Raw genomic sequence first — 14,804 nt, forward strand, 5'->3', positions numbered from 1 at the left:
ACATCGAATGAAAACAGGAGTGGAAAGGATTCTTCTTCAAAGAATAATGGCGGATTTCATCGATCATAGAAAATAATTGTTTTTAACAACACCCTTTAGGACTATTATAATGTTATACAGTAATTGCAATGTAGAACCACACCAATATATTGATTCGCTCATTTATTGAAGTCTGTAGGTAGTAATGATGGTTCCTAAATATTTGAATTATTTTGAGTTGGGTAATATAACTCCACTCATAAAACAGTTCTGCTGATCACCACCCCGAATCTGAATGACCTCAATCTTTCTCTCGTTGATAACCGATCCAGCCTCTTTTCCCTCCAGTGCTAACCTGTTAATAATTTCCTGCATTTCATCCATTGTAGAGGCAATTAGAACTATATCATCTGCGTATTCAAGATCACATAATCTCCCTGTTCTCTTTCCATTGATTGTCATTAGTCATTCCTTGCATTACCTTTTTTATAACATAATCAATCATCATAATAGACGGTAGAGGAGACAGTATTTTGCCTTGTACTACTCCAGTCTTGACTTTACTTGCATTATTGTGAATACCATCAACCCTTACCCTACTACAAGTTCTACCATGCTTATCCATTATATATGATGTTTAAAATCTTTTCTGGTATTTCACATAGCCTCAGGATCTTTTTAAAACATTTTACGTGAAATACTATCAAAAGCTTTCTCAAAATAGACAAAGTATTAAACAAGAAGTGATTTTGGTTTATTACACTTTTGAGCTATATGTTGTAGAATAAATTTTCTTATCGTCCCATTCTCTACCTTATATGAAACCTGCATGATCTTTTCAAAGTATTCCATCTATTACAGATTCTATTCTATTCAATAATAGCTTGAAAAAATCCATCATACCTACTGGTGACAATGTGATCCCTCACCAATTCCCATAATCTTTCAAATCTCCTTTCTTGGGTAATGTACCAATAATCCTTCGTTTTCCATTCAAAAGGCGCGACTTTATATAGCCCTCTATGATTGAATAGTTCATTGAACACAATGGGTGTTTGGATCTCTTCAGTCTTCAACAATTCAGGTCCAAAGCCATCCATTCCTGGTGACTTATATTCTTAGTCGTTTGATTGCCAAAACGACCGCTGTCAATATAATGTCACTTACATCTATAGGATGATCATGTTCGGCCTCAAGGATGTCTTTTTCTTTTAGTAGGAGTAGCATATTTAGTGTCTGTTCAAAATGTTCTTTCCATCCCATCAAGCTCTAATTTCAGATTCCTTCGTTGGAAGATTTCTACTCTTAATCCTGAACGGTAACTCACCTCTGTTCATCTTCTTTCCAGGGATTTCTTGAATGCCCTCATATGCATACCTTATACTTCTTCCATCTCGTCTATTTCGATTATGTTCTGTCTTATCTGTAGTAGAATCTATGAACCTTCTTCTGTCTCTTCTACTACATCTCTTTACTTTACTATCAAGGGTAATATTTTCAGTTCTTAATAAAGTCAGGTGTGGGTTGTTTCCTATATTGATTCAAAGTTAAATTTTGCTATTCTTCTTTTTTTCTATCAGTTTCCATGGTTCATACCTCATCCACTTCTTTCGTATTACTCCATTTCCCTGTCCAATTTTGATATTGGCAGATTCCTGAAATATTTCTTCAACCTTTTTTTCAAAGACATTTTACATCTTTGTCTTTTATATTTCGTCATCATTTATTTCTCGCCCTCCATCAGACACTAAGAGACTGTTCAGGCGGGCCTTGATGTGTGAAAATAATTTATTTTCAGTTTATATTTTGCTCTGTATCTTTTCAGTTATTCGCTAGCATTTGTATTCAGGCTTAATAGTTTTCTGATCACTATTATAATACTTTCCAAATAGATAAGTCTTCAGGTTTTTCTTGAAAGCTGCCACATTTTTGCTATTCTTGACATCAAGGGGAAGGTCGTTGAAGTCTTGGTGCAGCATAACAAAAAGTTCATCCTCTTATTGCATGATTCACACTAATTTCGAATAGTCTATATGGGTCATCAGCATGTCTAACTCTTAAAGCAGCGCTGGTAGCTTGAGGGTAGGGGACCAAGCAATCACGAAGATGTAGGCTTATCACTTGTAAGTGCCTTGTGAGTCAATAAACAAATTTTGAATTCAATTCAAGCCATAACAGGTAACCAATGTAGATCGATCAGTGCAGGAGTTATTCTCTCCCGGAATTTAATGCCTTTTCATCAGTCTAGCCGCCCAGTTTTGCACATTTTGAAGCTTTCTTAGTAGTGTATTGGGCAATTTATAGTACAGAGAATTGCAATAATCAAGCCTTGATATTACGTGACTCATCACTAAGATTTTTGTACTGCCCTCTGTTAAATATTTTCTAATGTTGTGTTTTTCAGGTGATAGTTACACACTTTCACTGTATTCACTATTTGATCCCTCATTGACAAATTACAATCTATCAGTACACCTAAATTTTTCACAACAAGCACAATCCTAACATCAGCGTCACCAATTTTTATACTTTGAAATAACTGGTAATTCTTCAAAGCCACCTTTGAGCCAAAAAACATACTTTCTGTTTTATCATCATTTAATTTAAGCTTTTTCCTCTGAATCCATGTTTTTATTTCAGTCATTATCTCATCAATTTTGTTCTTTGTATCTTGTGTTACTGAAATTGAAAGATAGAACTGACTATCATCTGCATATAGTTTAAAGCCCACTTTTTGTTTTTTCAAGATATGTGATAGCTCGATAGTATATATGTTGAACAAGATAGTGCCCAGAACACTACCCTGTGGTACACCTTTCATAAGAATTCTCTTACTAGATCGGTTTCCAGAAACTTCTACAATAGTCTTCTTGTTCGTTAAGTAGCTTCGCAAATATTCCAGTGCTTCCTCAGTCACTCCAATGGACTTTAGGTCGTCTAGTAAGTACTCGTGCGCAACAGTATCGAAGGCAGCACGAAGATCTAACATAATCAAAATTCCACACTTTCTCTCATCAAGGAGACCTATCATATCATTCATTATTGAGCATAAAGTAGTTTCTATAGAGTGATTAGCTCTGTAGGCCGATTGATTTTCTGGGAATACCTCTAAGTCATCAATATGCGCCCATAATTTCTCACTTATGATTTTTTCAATAAACTTCGACATGTAGGATAAATTTGAAATGGGCCTATATGAATTTAGTTCGTTTACATCACCTTTTCCTTTGTATATTGGTTTTATCAATGAAGTTTTTTCAAAGCTAGGAAAACTGGATTATGATATACTTAGGTTAATTATATTTAGGTAAATATTATATACAACTTGCTTGTTTGGAGCTTCACTTATTGAACTATTTGGGAAAGGGTCGTTTCCACATATGTATACTTCATCTCTCTCATAACCTTTAACAAGTCACGCATATTTATTTCCTTAAATTTCTCAACTTCCTACTCTCCTTCACTGGCATAACGGACTGTCCTTCTAACTGATTTTAGGGGAAACCTCTATAAATTTTATCTACTTTTTCATTGAAGAATATAGCAAATTTCTCTGCACAGACATTTTCAGGCAAGACATAATTTTTCTTTTAACCCATCAAATCATCTAGGTTTTTGTGAAACTCCCTCATGTTCTTAGTTTTTTACTTTCGCCGTTGTAGAATTTTCTTTTTGTTTTTTTTTCTAACAGGATGTTATGGTCATTTCTGGCCTTATTATATAGATTTCTGGCTTGTGAGGATTTGGCTCTTTTCCATCTACCTTCCATCTTACGTCTATGTCTTTTTGCCTTTAATAGCTCACTATTATACAATCTAACATTTTCGTGTACAACTAGTTTTTTGCTCTTTATAGGACACGTGGTATCATACATTTTTCCAAAATTGTCATTATATTTTTTGGTATAACACCCAACACATTCTCTATCTACCATATGTTCACATTTAACGTCTCAATAACTGTAAATGTGTTTTTGCACTCTATAACTTAATCATCGTTTTCACTGCTTTGTTGTCTTAGCTTTTCAATGTTATATTTGGGAGGTAGGTTTACATTATCGTTCCTAGTTTTCAACTTATGTCTAAGTTTTGAGACAACAGGCTGGTGGTCGCTTACTATATCAGTTTCCTGCCGAAATCTGTTATCCAGTAGTGAGTTTTTACAGATGCCTTATTTTTCAAAATGGGGTGTCCAAGTGTACTTTTGTATATCTCTGTGTTCAAACAATATGGTGCTGATAATCAATTTATTAGCAAAATAACAACTGGCAAATCATTCATTTCCCCTACACCATGGACACCCATGCACTCACTAAAACCATCATTATCATTACATAGTTTTGCATTCATGCTCCTCATATGAAGAAGAATATCCCAATTTGGCACCTTGTTAACCACCTGAAATTTATTGGAAAAAGCTCTCCTTTATTTGGTACTTGCTTCATCAGTAGGGGCATAGCATTCTATAATTGTCATACGTCCATGACTAGATTTAAGCTTTGCATACAAAAATTCTTTCACCCACTGGTTTCCATTTCTCTACTGCTTGGCTAGCTTGTTTGTTCAAAAGCAGTCCTTAGTGAGTGCCATCCTCTCTACCAGAACGTAGCAACTGCTTTCACCCATATAATGCTCTCTTTTCGAGTGAAATTAGTCTCGTTTCGGCGAGTGCACACATATCCAGGCCATATTTTACATAAACTGTCAAAAGCTGCTATATTTTGGCATCCTGGTTCAAAATATTCAGACAGTCCAACTTCCAATGTTAAGATTACTGTTTGTGTTTATAAACTTATTTTTATTTACTGGCCGTATGGTTCTTTTTACTCTTCTCTCACTTAAAAGCTGCTCGAGACTAAGGACCATCTGTGAGTTCTTTGAGATTCCATAAGCAGATTTTCTTGAACTTTTACATCGGATTCGTTGCTAGTGATTCGTAACAGCCTTCTTGTTGAACTATTTCCAAGGGGGTAGAGTTTCATCAGAGAGGGTGATACAAGAATGCTATCCCCACACTTACCCACACTAGCCTATCCCATTAACCGAGATGGTTTCCGGGGTGTGATCGCCGTTGCTCAAGCAGCTTCTTTGAGCCACAAGTGGGAGTTGAGTGTTTAGTCATGATCAGAAGTACAATGCCACCCAAAAGGATGAGACTCCATCATATTGAAGATATTACACCTTCTAATACCACTAATTTCACACCCTATATATATATGTACATATATATATATATATATATATATATATATATATATATATATACATATACATATATATACACACTGTATATATATATATATATATATATATATATATATATATATATATATAAATATATTTATATATATATATGTATATATATATATATATATATATATATATATATATATGTGAGTGTGTGTGTGTGTGTGTGTGTATGTACATTCATATATATATATATATATATATATATATATATATATATATATATATATATATATACTGTATATACATACATACAGATGCATGCTTGCGTTTGTATGCACAGGCTTATATGTAGCTTTCTGAATTAAATCAGTGATTATTTTGTCGTCATAAACTTAATCGTACTTCATGTAAGATATTCAAAATTGATGTCTTAGAGATGGCAAATGTTATATATCAAAGGTCAACAGCAGCTGAAAATTCACTGGAGCCCAAAACATAAGGTTGTAATTTAAGTATATCATGCTAGTCTTTGTTGTTTAACGTCATATTTATTACTATTATTATTATTATTATTATTATTATTATTATTATTGTTGTTGTTGTTGTTATCATTAGATAATTTGTAACTTTCCTACAAGCTTAAAAGTTCCAACTTGATTAGAAGGCCAGTAAAAATTATTTATATATATATATATATATATATATATATATATATATATATATATATATATATATATATATATATACAGTATATATATATATATATCTTTGTGAATAAATGGAAAAATAGTTTAGAAAAATCACCATAAGATAAAAATAAAAGACATCAAGTTTAATTTATAAATAACGCAGTAGATTCAAAAACGTATAGGTGAAATTGATCAGTAGTTGATACCACAGGTTATTGTTAAGTAAAAATGAATGAAAGTGTCAGTGAATAATAATAGATTATTTTCATTGCTGAATAAGCCAATTGTTCTAAAACTTAAAATAATTCCCAATGTATGTCGTGAACTTAAACAAAAATATTTCTCGTTAGGATCAATATATATTTTTTTTTCCATCAAAGCAGAATTAAAGAAATATAACTGAATCAGGAGTAAGAGAGGGAAATCTGCTAACAGTAGGAATTATACACTTATCACAAGGCCAAACTTTAGGACTAGCAAGGACCCCATTTTCCATATGTCTTTTAAACCAAAATGTAGAAAGTAAAGTTTCTTGGACATCAATAATCTCGAAAAGAAAATATGAGAATACCACTATGCCTTTAACAGTTATTCTATATCGGATTAAAAGAAAGAAAAGAAAAAGTGTGTCCTTGTCATCCTTCAACGCGAAAAAAAGCAAAGAAAATGCAAAAGCGTGGAGGGCATTGATATAAGGGATCCTGGGTAGAGGTCCCTCTGGTCTCGGGTATAAAAAGAAGAGACTCGGTTTCACCATCACCAGTTCTCGGTGAATCCTCCTGCCATCAACATCATAATGAAGACTGTGAGTGACAGCAAATGTCTGAACAATATATTTCAAAGTCTTTTGGTCAGCCTTTTGCTTCTTGATTAATAATGTCTCAGGAGGGATAATCATAAGGATGATGGAGAGCCTTGAAGAGCTTTGTGTCTTTTAGAGCGATTAGATCCCTAAAATCTGAAGTTCAGGAGAACCAAATTTTTAGATTGACTCAAATAATGAAAATAGAATTTGATATTAGAAACTCTGAGGGCATGGGCTCTCCAAGTTGACATGTCTTAATCTAATAAAATTTAAAAAGGATATTCCTTTTCGTCTGATTATTTCCATTTCTTTTGATAACTCGTTGCGTCACTTATTAGACACTTCTCATTTTCCTTCCCCTTTAGATCATCTTCGCTTGCATCGTCAGCGTGGCTTTGGCTGCCCCGCAATTCCAGGATCCGATCGCAATCACTCGCGACGAACGCGTTGACAACGGCGACGGAACCTTCAGCTACGTCTTCGAGGCCGACAACGGCATTGCAGCTCAGGCTGCAGGAGTCCAAGGGTCTCAGGGACAGTCTAACATTGAAGGATCTTACAGGTAGGTCTTTCCTTACTGTGCAATATCTGTAGCTAAAAGCCAACTGTGTAGCCAACTGACACAATATTTAGCACTGTTGATTTTCAAAGGAAATGATGTTGGATTTTAATAAAAATTGTCAAATCTATGAAAATGGGGTCTAGGAAGCTCTTAACAAGTACTACTGTATCTCTGAAATATATTTCTTTTTTCAAATTCTCAGGTAATGTAAACAGGTAAAGGATAACTTGCATTAATCAATTCCACATTTCATCAATTTTGATAATATATATCTTAGTTCTTTCGAGATAGAGTTTCTTCAGCATATGATAAAAGGAAACAGAGTTAAACTTAACGTTTTCTTTCCAGTTACCCACTGAGTGATGGCAGCGGCTTCGTGGAGGTGAGGTACGTGGCTGACGAAAATGGCTTCCGCGCCGAGTCTCCCTTCCTGCCCACTCCCCACCCAACCCCCGCCCACGTCATTGAACTCCTCAGGATTGCAGAGGAACAGAGAGCTGCAGGAATCACCTTCGAGAAGTAATTCGTGATGCTGAAAATAAATCCTTCATAGCATAAGAACTACGAGTATATTGAAAAGTTGGTGGCCATTTTGTTGTCAATAATATATCATGATAGATTTAAAAAAGAAGGTTGCCATCTGGGTGTAAGGACTTCTTTTGAAATGTCCATTCGGAGGAAAATTACTTATAAGTGACAATAAATGATCTAAAATTGAAACAAGTCTTTACATAGAAGTGGGATACCACAATTTAAATTCCACGAGGTATGATAACTGGTAATTTGCTGTTATGGAGGGAAAATTAATAAAATTCCTCGTAATTTCTTGTTTTGCTGCTATCAAAATTCTGTCTTTATGAAACTTTTGAGAAATGACGCATTGAATATTATCTCGAAATTATATTGAAACATTTAGGTTGAAGGAGATACCTAGAAATTGAGCCATACTGTTTCACTTCAGTTTCTGTTGAAGTTTGTTATAAAAGAATTGAAAGAATAGCAAATAGTAAGTAGTAGAAACATCTTGAAATGCAAAGGGAAAGGATGCCAATGAATCGTTTCAACGAAAACTGTTTACATTTTTAATGAATAATTTGAATATTCCTTCAACAAGATTTAATTAGGAGGAAAAGGGTCTGTCATAGACTTCACGGTCAGATCTCAGGACATCGACCCAAGAATGGCGTGAAAATGTTTCTTTAACGAACTGCGTCGGATTACATCAATCCTAGGAAATAATCTTGCTTCTCACAACATTATTTAAGGCTGTTTTGATGTGCTTATAATTACAATGTATTTTCATGTAATGATTTACCCACAGTAACTTTGATATTAGTCACAACTTTGATTAAATCAATTTCATGTTACCTTACAGTATAACTTAACAGTTACAGGCATTTATTGAAGAACTGTGATGAGACAGGTCTTGTCTGCATAACATGTCAGTCCAATTGAAAATTATTTATCTTTTGATAATGAAGTAAAATAAAGATACAACCTATGAAGGTTGAATAAGAAATCCAAAGAATTTTTTTTCAATGAAATGATTCAGTCATTTATATTCAGCTGTCTTTTGGAGCCAAGTTTGAAATAACCCATATTCCCAGATTATTGAAATAGATTTAGACACGAAATGAAATTAAAAGGATGATGATATACATTGATATTTTGGAAGAAAGTGAAATCAGAGTACTAAGTTACGATATTCCTATCAAGATAAACTAACAAAATCATAATCAATAGAAATATAAAGGACGAAACATTACCAAAAGTAGGATTGGAATATTGCTTAATATTCTATTGGTGCAAGGGAAAATTTACGAAAGATGTTTAGAGAACCATTACAATTTCAGAAAAAATGGAAGATTCCGTAACTAGGAATAAACTTACAGAGCTTGTAGTAAACTATACTCAGTTGAGGTGCTACACAACACATCCGCCCTAACATCTACTATACTAATGGATCACTGGATTATGATATTCCTGCAGCAGCAGCTGCAGTTATTTCTCCATCAGGTTACAGAGAAAACTGGAGGCTTTCCAACCATGCCTCCACCCTGCAAACCGAGCTAGTGGCGATTGCCATCCTGTCTCTCAGCAACAAACAACCCACTGAAAATATCTACCTAATCACAGCAATACAGTATCTAGCCTTAACTCACCAAAGCAACAGCAGGCAGATCATCCTGAATTGGATTCCAAGTCACACTGGAATCACTGGCAATTACGAGGCCAATCACCTGGCCAAGTCTGCCCTGATGTGCCAGTCAATCAGCATCACACTTCAACTTTCACTGAAAATCCTCAAGAATCAAATTACAGCCTTTTGCAACCTGCAAAAGACAAGCAAAGGAAGGTGAGCCTTCCTTGACGGCTCCAGATCAGCCAAATGGTATATCGAAACAACTAACCTAATCCCGTATCCTCTTGCAAGAAATACTCCCCGCCAAGTTGTAGTCATCATTTGCAGACTGCGACTGGGATATCTGTGAAACTGGCTAGTCATCATAGACAACGACGAGGACCCAGCAGCACAGAAGAGACGGGGAAGACCTTGCAACTACTGTCAGCAACTGACAGATGAACCTCTGCAACACTACGTGATTCATTGTCTAGAAACAAGCATACTAAGACAGGAATTCAACTCTAACATTCCTGTAACTGCGACAGCAATCGTTAAACACATCATTGCTAATTTTGATACATTCTCTGCCTTTCTCCGCAGCTACACCAGTTTGAAACCAAAGTAACCCAGTCTTGTAATTCTCTACTTAACCTCTTTTTAGCTCTCTTCACTTATAATTCTCTTCTCTCTTTTAAAAAAAAGTTCAGGACTTACTCCCAGCCAAACATTAAAATCTGATAAGCACGTAGACGTCTCAATGACCAAAACACATAATCAAAATTGTATTTCTAATTTTTGTTTTAGTATTTTCAGGTACATGAATGTTTATTCCACCCTTTCAATGCTACGGATACCAACTAACAAATTTTTCCTTTTCAGCTCCCTCCCACTCAAGATGAAACTCTATACTATTGCTCATCCTAAAAATTTAAGCTTACACTACCAAGGAAGTTTTTTACTCCTATACCAATATTTTAAACTGAACATTTCCTAATTCCTTCCCGAGCTCTTCTACTCATCGAGACTTACTGCTGTACCTGTTTCTCTCCAACTAAACGACAGGAGCCAGTGGGCTCTTTTGGGGTGGATGCCTTTCACCCTCCGTCACTTTCTTCCTTTTCATTTCACCTAAAGAGGCTGGGGCACCTCAAAAAATAATGAAAGCTGAATTGACAATGAATAAAAGTTGCTAATTATCCTTGACCCACATCCAAAACCAACAACAAATAAAAGTCTCAGATTATCCCATATCCCAAACCACCTACAAACCTAATACATCTACAGGCTGCAAGTGGGCCAAAGCTAGTGCCTGACCGTTAGGGCCAGACAATCTGCAACAACAACAACAAGAAATGCTATCACGTTGCACTTTCGGGCAGAGAAGATTTATATCATATATATTATATTATATTGTATTATATTATAATATATATATATATATATATATATATATATATATATATATATATATATATACTGTACCTACACACATGCACATATGTATATATAAATATATATATATATATATATACATATATATATATATATATATACACACACATATATATATGTATATATATATGTAAATATATATATATATATATATATATATATATACACACACACACACACACACACACACACACATATATATATATATATATATATATATATATATATATATATATATATATATATATATATATATATATATATATATTATATTTATACATATGTGTGTGTGTGATTGTTTGTTGAAGAGTTTCCTTGCCTGTGTTAAAATGTCGATTCACATGTTTTGGAATATCCATAAATGGATGAACGAATGAAAGAATAGGGAGTGTATAATTAACGTAACTTTAACGATAACATTATTTTGCGTCAATTTCTCGTTTAAGAAACGCCTTCAATGTGCACTCTAGAATATGAAGGTTTCTGTGCAATGTTTTAATAGCGCGTAAAAGGTTGTTATCGGACACACTGAGACAGTCTATGGAAAATACTTTTAACTTAGCCTCGGGGTACTTGTCAAATACCAGGAGTCAAGGTATTAAACAGCATTAGATAAAGTTTACTACTTAAATAGGGTGATAATGTTTAAGAATCAAACTCTATGACAAAGATCATGGCACAAAACTGCATTACAGCACAGTTTTAGTTTCTTGCACGAAGGGGATATTCATTTCTTTTTTAAAATGAATGTTAAAGTATGCATAGTATTGTTTTATTTAAAAATTGATTGACTGAATAATCATATCTTATAGGAAACCTCTATATAACTTTAATTTTTGCTGGGTTTTTGTCTGTTTTGTCAGTGTTTCTTTCCTTGTTTGGATGCTTGACTGACTGGTTAAGATTTATTTTGGCTTGAAGATGATGATAATAATAATGATACTACTACTACTACTACTACTACTACTACTACTACTACTACTACTACTACTACTACTACTAATAATAATAATAATAATAATAATAATATAGTAATTGTCTGTAGTGCTGTTCATAATTCTTAAAAGCATATTAGAAAATACCACCAAAAATCAATGCTTAATTTGTCGGGCATCCTATAAACACCAGGGTGAAAATCATGTAACATACTTTGGTAGAATTTCAACTCTTTTGAATACAAGAAAATTTCTTCATATACTTTTTTATCTTTATTAGTTTTACCTCAAATGGGAACTTGTATTTTTGTTCTTTGCAAATACTTGAAAGTCCTGAGTTGTCATGATTAGACTTTTTCCAGACGGCCTGTTTCCTTACTCTTACGATGAGCCATAACGTTACGAGGCCTATTTTTAAGAGATTTTTCTTTTATCAAAATACGTTAAATCATTTTCTCATAGACCTCGAAATGTTTTAAATTCTGAAGTATAGTCTTTCTTTCATATGTTCTAATTTTAATGATTGTTTTTTAATTAAATATCTATGTAATAATAAATCAAAATTTTATTGAGCGTCTCTAATAAAAAACAGCCAACATAGTGGTGAAAAGGGATACATTTTTTTTTCTATTATGTTGTCATACATGGATGGAAATGTCAGTTACAATCAGCATCAATATTTCACTTTATGATAAAGTGGCTTCCTGTCCTGTACCATATCGATTATTCGAAGGTGATTCCTGCAGCTCTCTGTTCCTCTGCAATCCTGAGGAGTTCAATGACGTGGGCGGGGGTTGGGTGGGGGGTGGGCAGGAAGGGAGACTCGGCACGGAAGCCATTTTCGTCAGCCACGTACCTCACCTCCACGAAGCCGCTGCCATCACTCAGTGGGTAACTGGAAAGAAAAATCACAGTAAATTCTCATGTCCTTAAAAAAATAAGGCTTGTGTTTCACGATAAATTCATTATAATGTAGGTTCCTAGATACCTGAGTTGACTAAAACAGGGATTTTGACATAGGACAAATCTATTTTTGGGTGAGAGAGCCATGTCGTTCTGATGGAAGTTCCTCATTGGCAGCTTTCTACTTGGGATATTTCCAGCGAGTGATATACCAGAGAATTTTACTTGTAGAAGTATCATACGGTTCTATCCCTTGGAGTGAATATCCCGAGAGATGTCGTGTATGTAACAGGGACGTATTTAAAACAACCACGGCTATCCTTCCCCGAATAGAGTTAACCATGTCTCGAAGGATATAGGATAGGATTGGATATGCGGGAGACCTGTTACAACTCCGATCCCAGTGGGTTTTTACCTGTAAACTCCTTCGATGTTGGACTGTCCTTGAGATCCCTGGACGCCACTGGCTTGGGCGGAGATTCCGTTGTCGGCTTCGAAGACGTAGCTGAAGGTGCCGTCGGCATTGTCGACTCTGTCGTCCCGAGTGATGGCTACGGGATCCTGCAGGATCTGAGGAGCGGCCATGGCCACGCACAGCACGGAGGCGAAGATGATCTTTTTGAAAAGGAGAAATGATTTCTATTAAGGATTCTTTGTTCAAGAGGGAGTAATAATAATCGAGAAAGGTTACTAAATTAAAATGTACGGATGTTACTATGAATAATTAGAATTTTGACTAAATTGACTTATACATGTGAATCTTTAGTGCAATGTTATTTATGATTGATTCAAATGATTGTTTATGGGAAAGAAAACCTAAACTTACAGTAAGTTCAATAAAAAGACAATTAATATAAAAAAATATTAAAGATTTGTAAATCAAAGCTGATTTTAAAATAGTTATAATGTATGCATTACTACTCTTTGCATAACTTTTTGAGTTCTGATTATGAAAATGATTACTGTTGAACAGGAAATCGATAATCATACAGTTTAATTGTATGTTTAGAGTAAGCACAGACGAACCAATTGAAAGGAAATATCGACTCAAGAATTTGAATTGTCTTTTCTATTTCTCTCAGCAGCTACGAGGCTTGAAAATTTCTTCCGTAGATGAATGTTAAAAACATGTCATAGTAAACAGAAAAAAGTAGATATCAAACTAAGAACGTTCTCACTGATTTTAATATAATTTAAATCTATTTTTTTTATTTTTTTCCTTATTTCTCTATTCTCATTCTGCAATAGGTTTCTTTTCCTGTTAGAGCCCCTAGAATTGTAGCATCCTGCTTTTCCAACTAGGCTTGTAGTTTGGCTAATAATAATAATAATAATAATAATAATAATAATAATAATAATAATAATAATAATAACAATAATTATAATAATAATAATAATTGCTTGGCAACTCGTTATTATAAATCCACATACTGAATGGTTTACTCACAGTTTTCATGATGACTTTCTCAGTTGAGGTCTTCAAGAAGTTCTGACGATGCAAGATACAGGGGTTGCTATATATACGTACATTGAGGGGGCCGCCTCCTCTCCCCCCTCACTCCCATAAGTCTCAGTTATTCTTCCCCTAAGACAGGCTTTTCTGCCTTTTCGTCTTAGGTTACCTTAGCAACGAGGATTAGCAAGGTCAGACCATTTTTTGGGGGGTGCGGGTTGGGGGTTGGAACAAAACTGTGACCTAGTTCATAGATGGTGAACGGGCTAAAGAAGTGCTTTAATGGAATTGAACAGAATTATACTCAAAATTTGTAGGATGTCATTTGATATTGTTAATTCTTGGATTTAGCATTTGTAGTGATAATTGTTCGCACTATGTGACATTTGAAAGGAAATACTGATGTTGAAAAGTCATTGTAGTTATAACAAATTAAGCATATATATATATATATATATATATATATATATATATATATAGAGAGAGAGAGAGAGAGAGAGAGAGAGAGAGAGAGAGAGAGAGAGAGAGAGAGAGATTTATATATATATATATATATATATACATATATATATATATATATATATATATATATATACATATATATGTATATATATATATATATATATATATATATATATATATATATATATATACATTTATATGTAAATATATGTGTGCGTTTGCGTGTGAGAGAGATGCGAGTTCTTCGATG

General features: G+C 34.1%; 2 protein-coding genes across 2 annotated transcripts; one reads left to right on the forward strand and one right to left on the reverse strand.

Annotated features, from left to right (window-relative positions):
- The first annotated feature begins 6,564 nt into the window (after positions 1–6,564).
- Positions 6,565–7,805, forward strand: LOC137638060 (cuticle protein AM1159-like). Its single transcript, XM_068370156.1, has 3 exons — positions 6,565–6,662; positions 7,028–7,224; positions 7,573–7,805. Exons 1-3 carry the CDS (start codon positions 6,654–6,656, stop codon positions 7,745–7,747), a joined length of 381 nt encoding a protein of 126 aa, XP_068226257.1. The 5' UTR covers positions 6,565–6,653; the 3' UTR covers positions 7,748–7,805.
- A 4,478-nt stretch (positions 7,806–12,283) lies between these two features.
- LOC137638779 (cuticle protein AM1159-like) lies at positions 12,284–14,227 on the reverse strand. Its single transcript, XM_068371146.1, has 3 exons — positions 14,087–14,227; positions 13,055–13,254; positions 12,284–12,631 (listed from the first exon to the last, which is right to left on the reverse strand). The coding sequence occupies exons 1-3, from the start codon at positions 14,093–14,095 to the stop codon at positions 12,460–12,462; spliced, it is 381 nt and encodes a 126-aa protein (XP_068227247.1). The 5' UTR covers positions 14,096–14,227; the 3' UTR covers positions 12,284–12,459.
- Positions 14,228–14,804: the final 577 nt, after the last annotated feature.

The sequence above is a fragment of the Palaemon carinicauda genome, chromosome 3 (assembly GCF_036898095.1).
Source record: "Palaemon carinicauda isolate YSFRI2023 chromosome 3, ASM3689809v2, whole genome shotgun sequence".
Classification (NCBI taxonomy): Eukaryota; Metazoa; Arthropoda; class Malacostraca; order Decapoda; family Palaemonidae; genus Palaemon; species Palaemon carinicauda.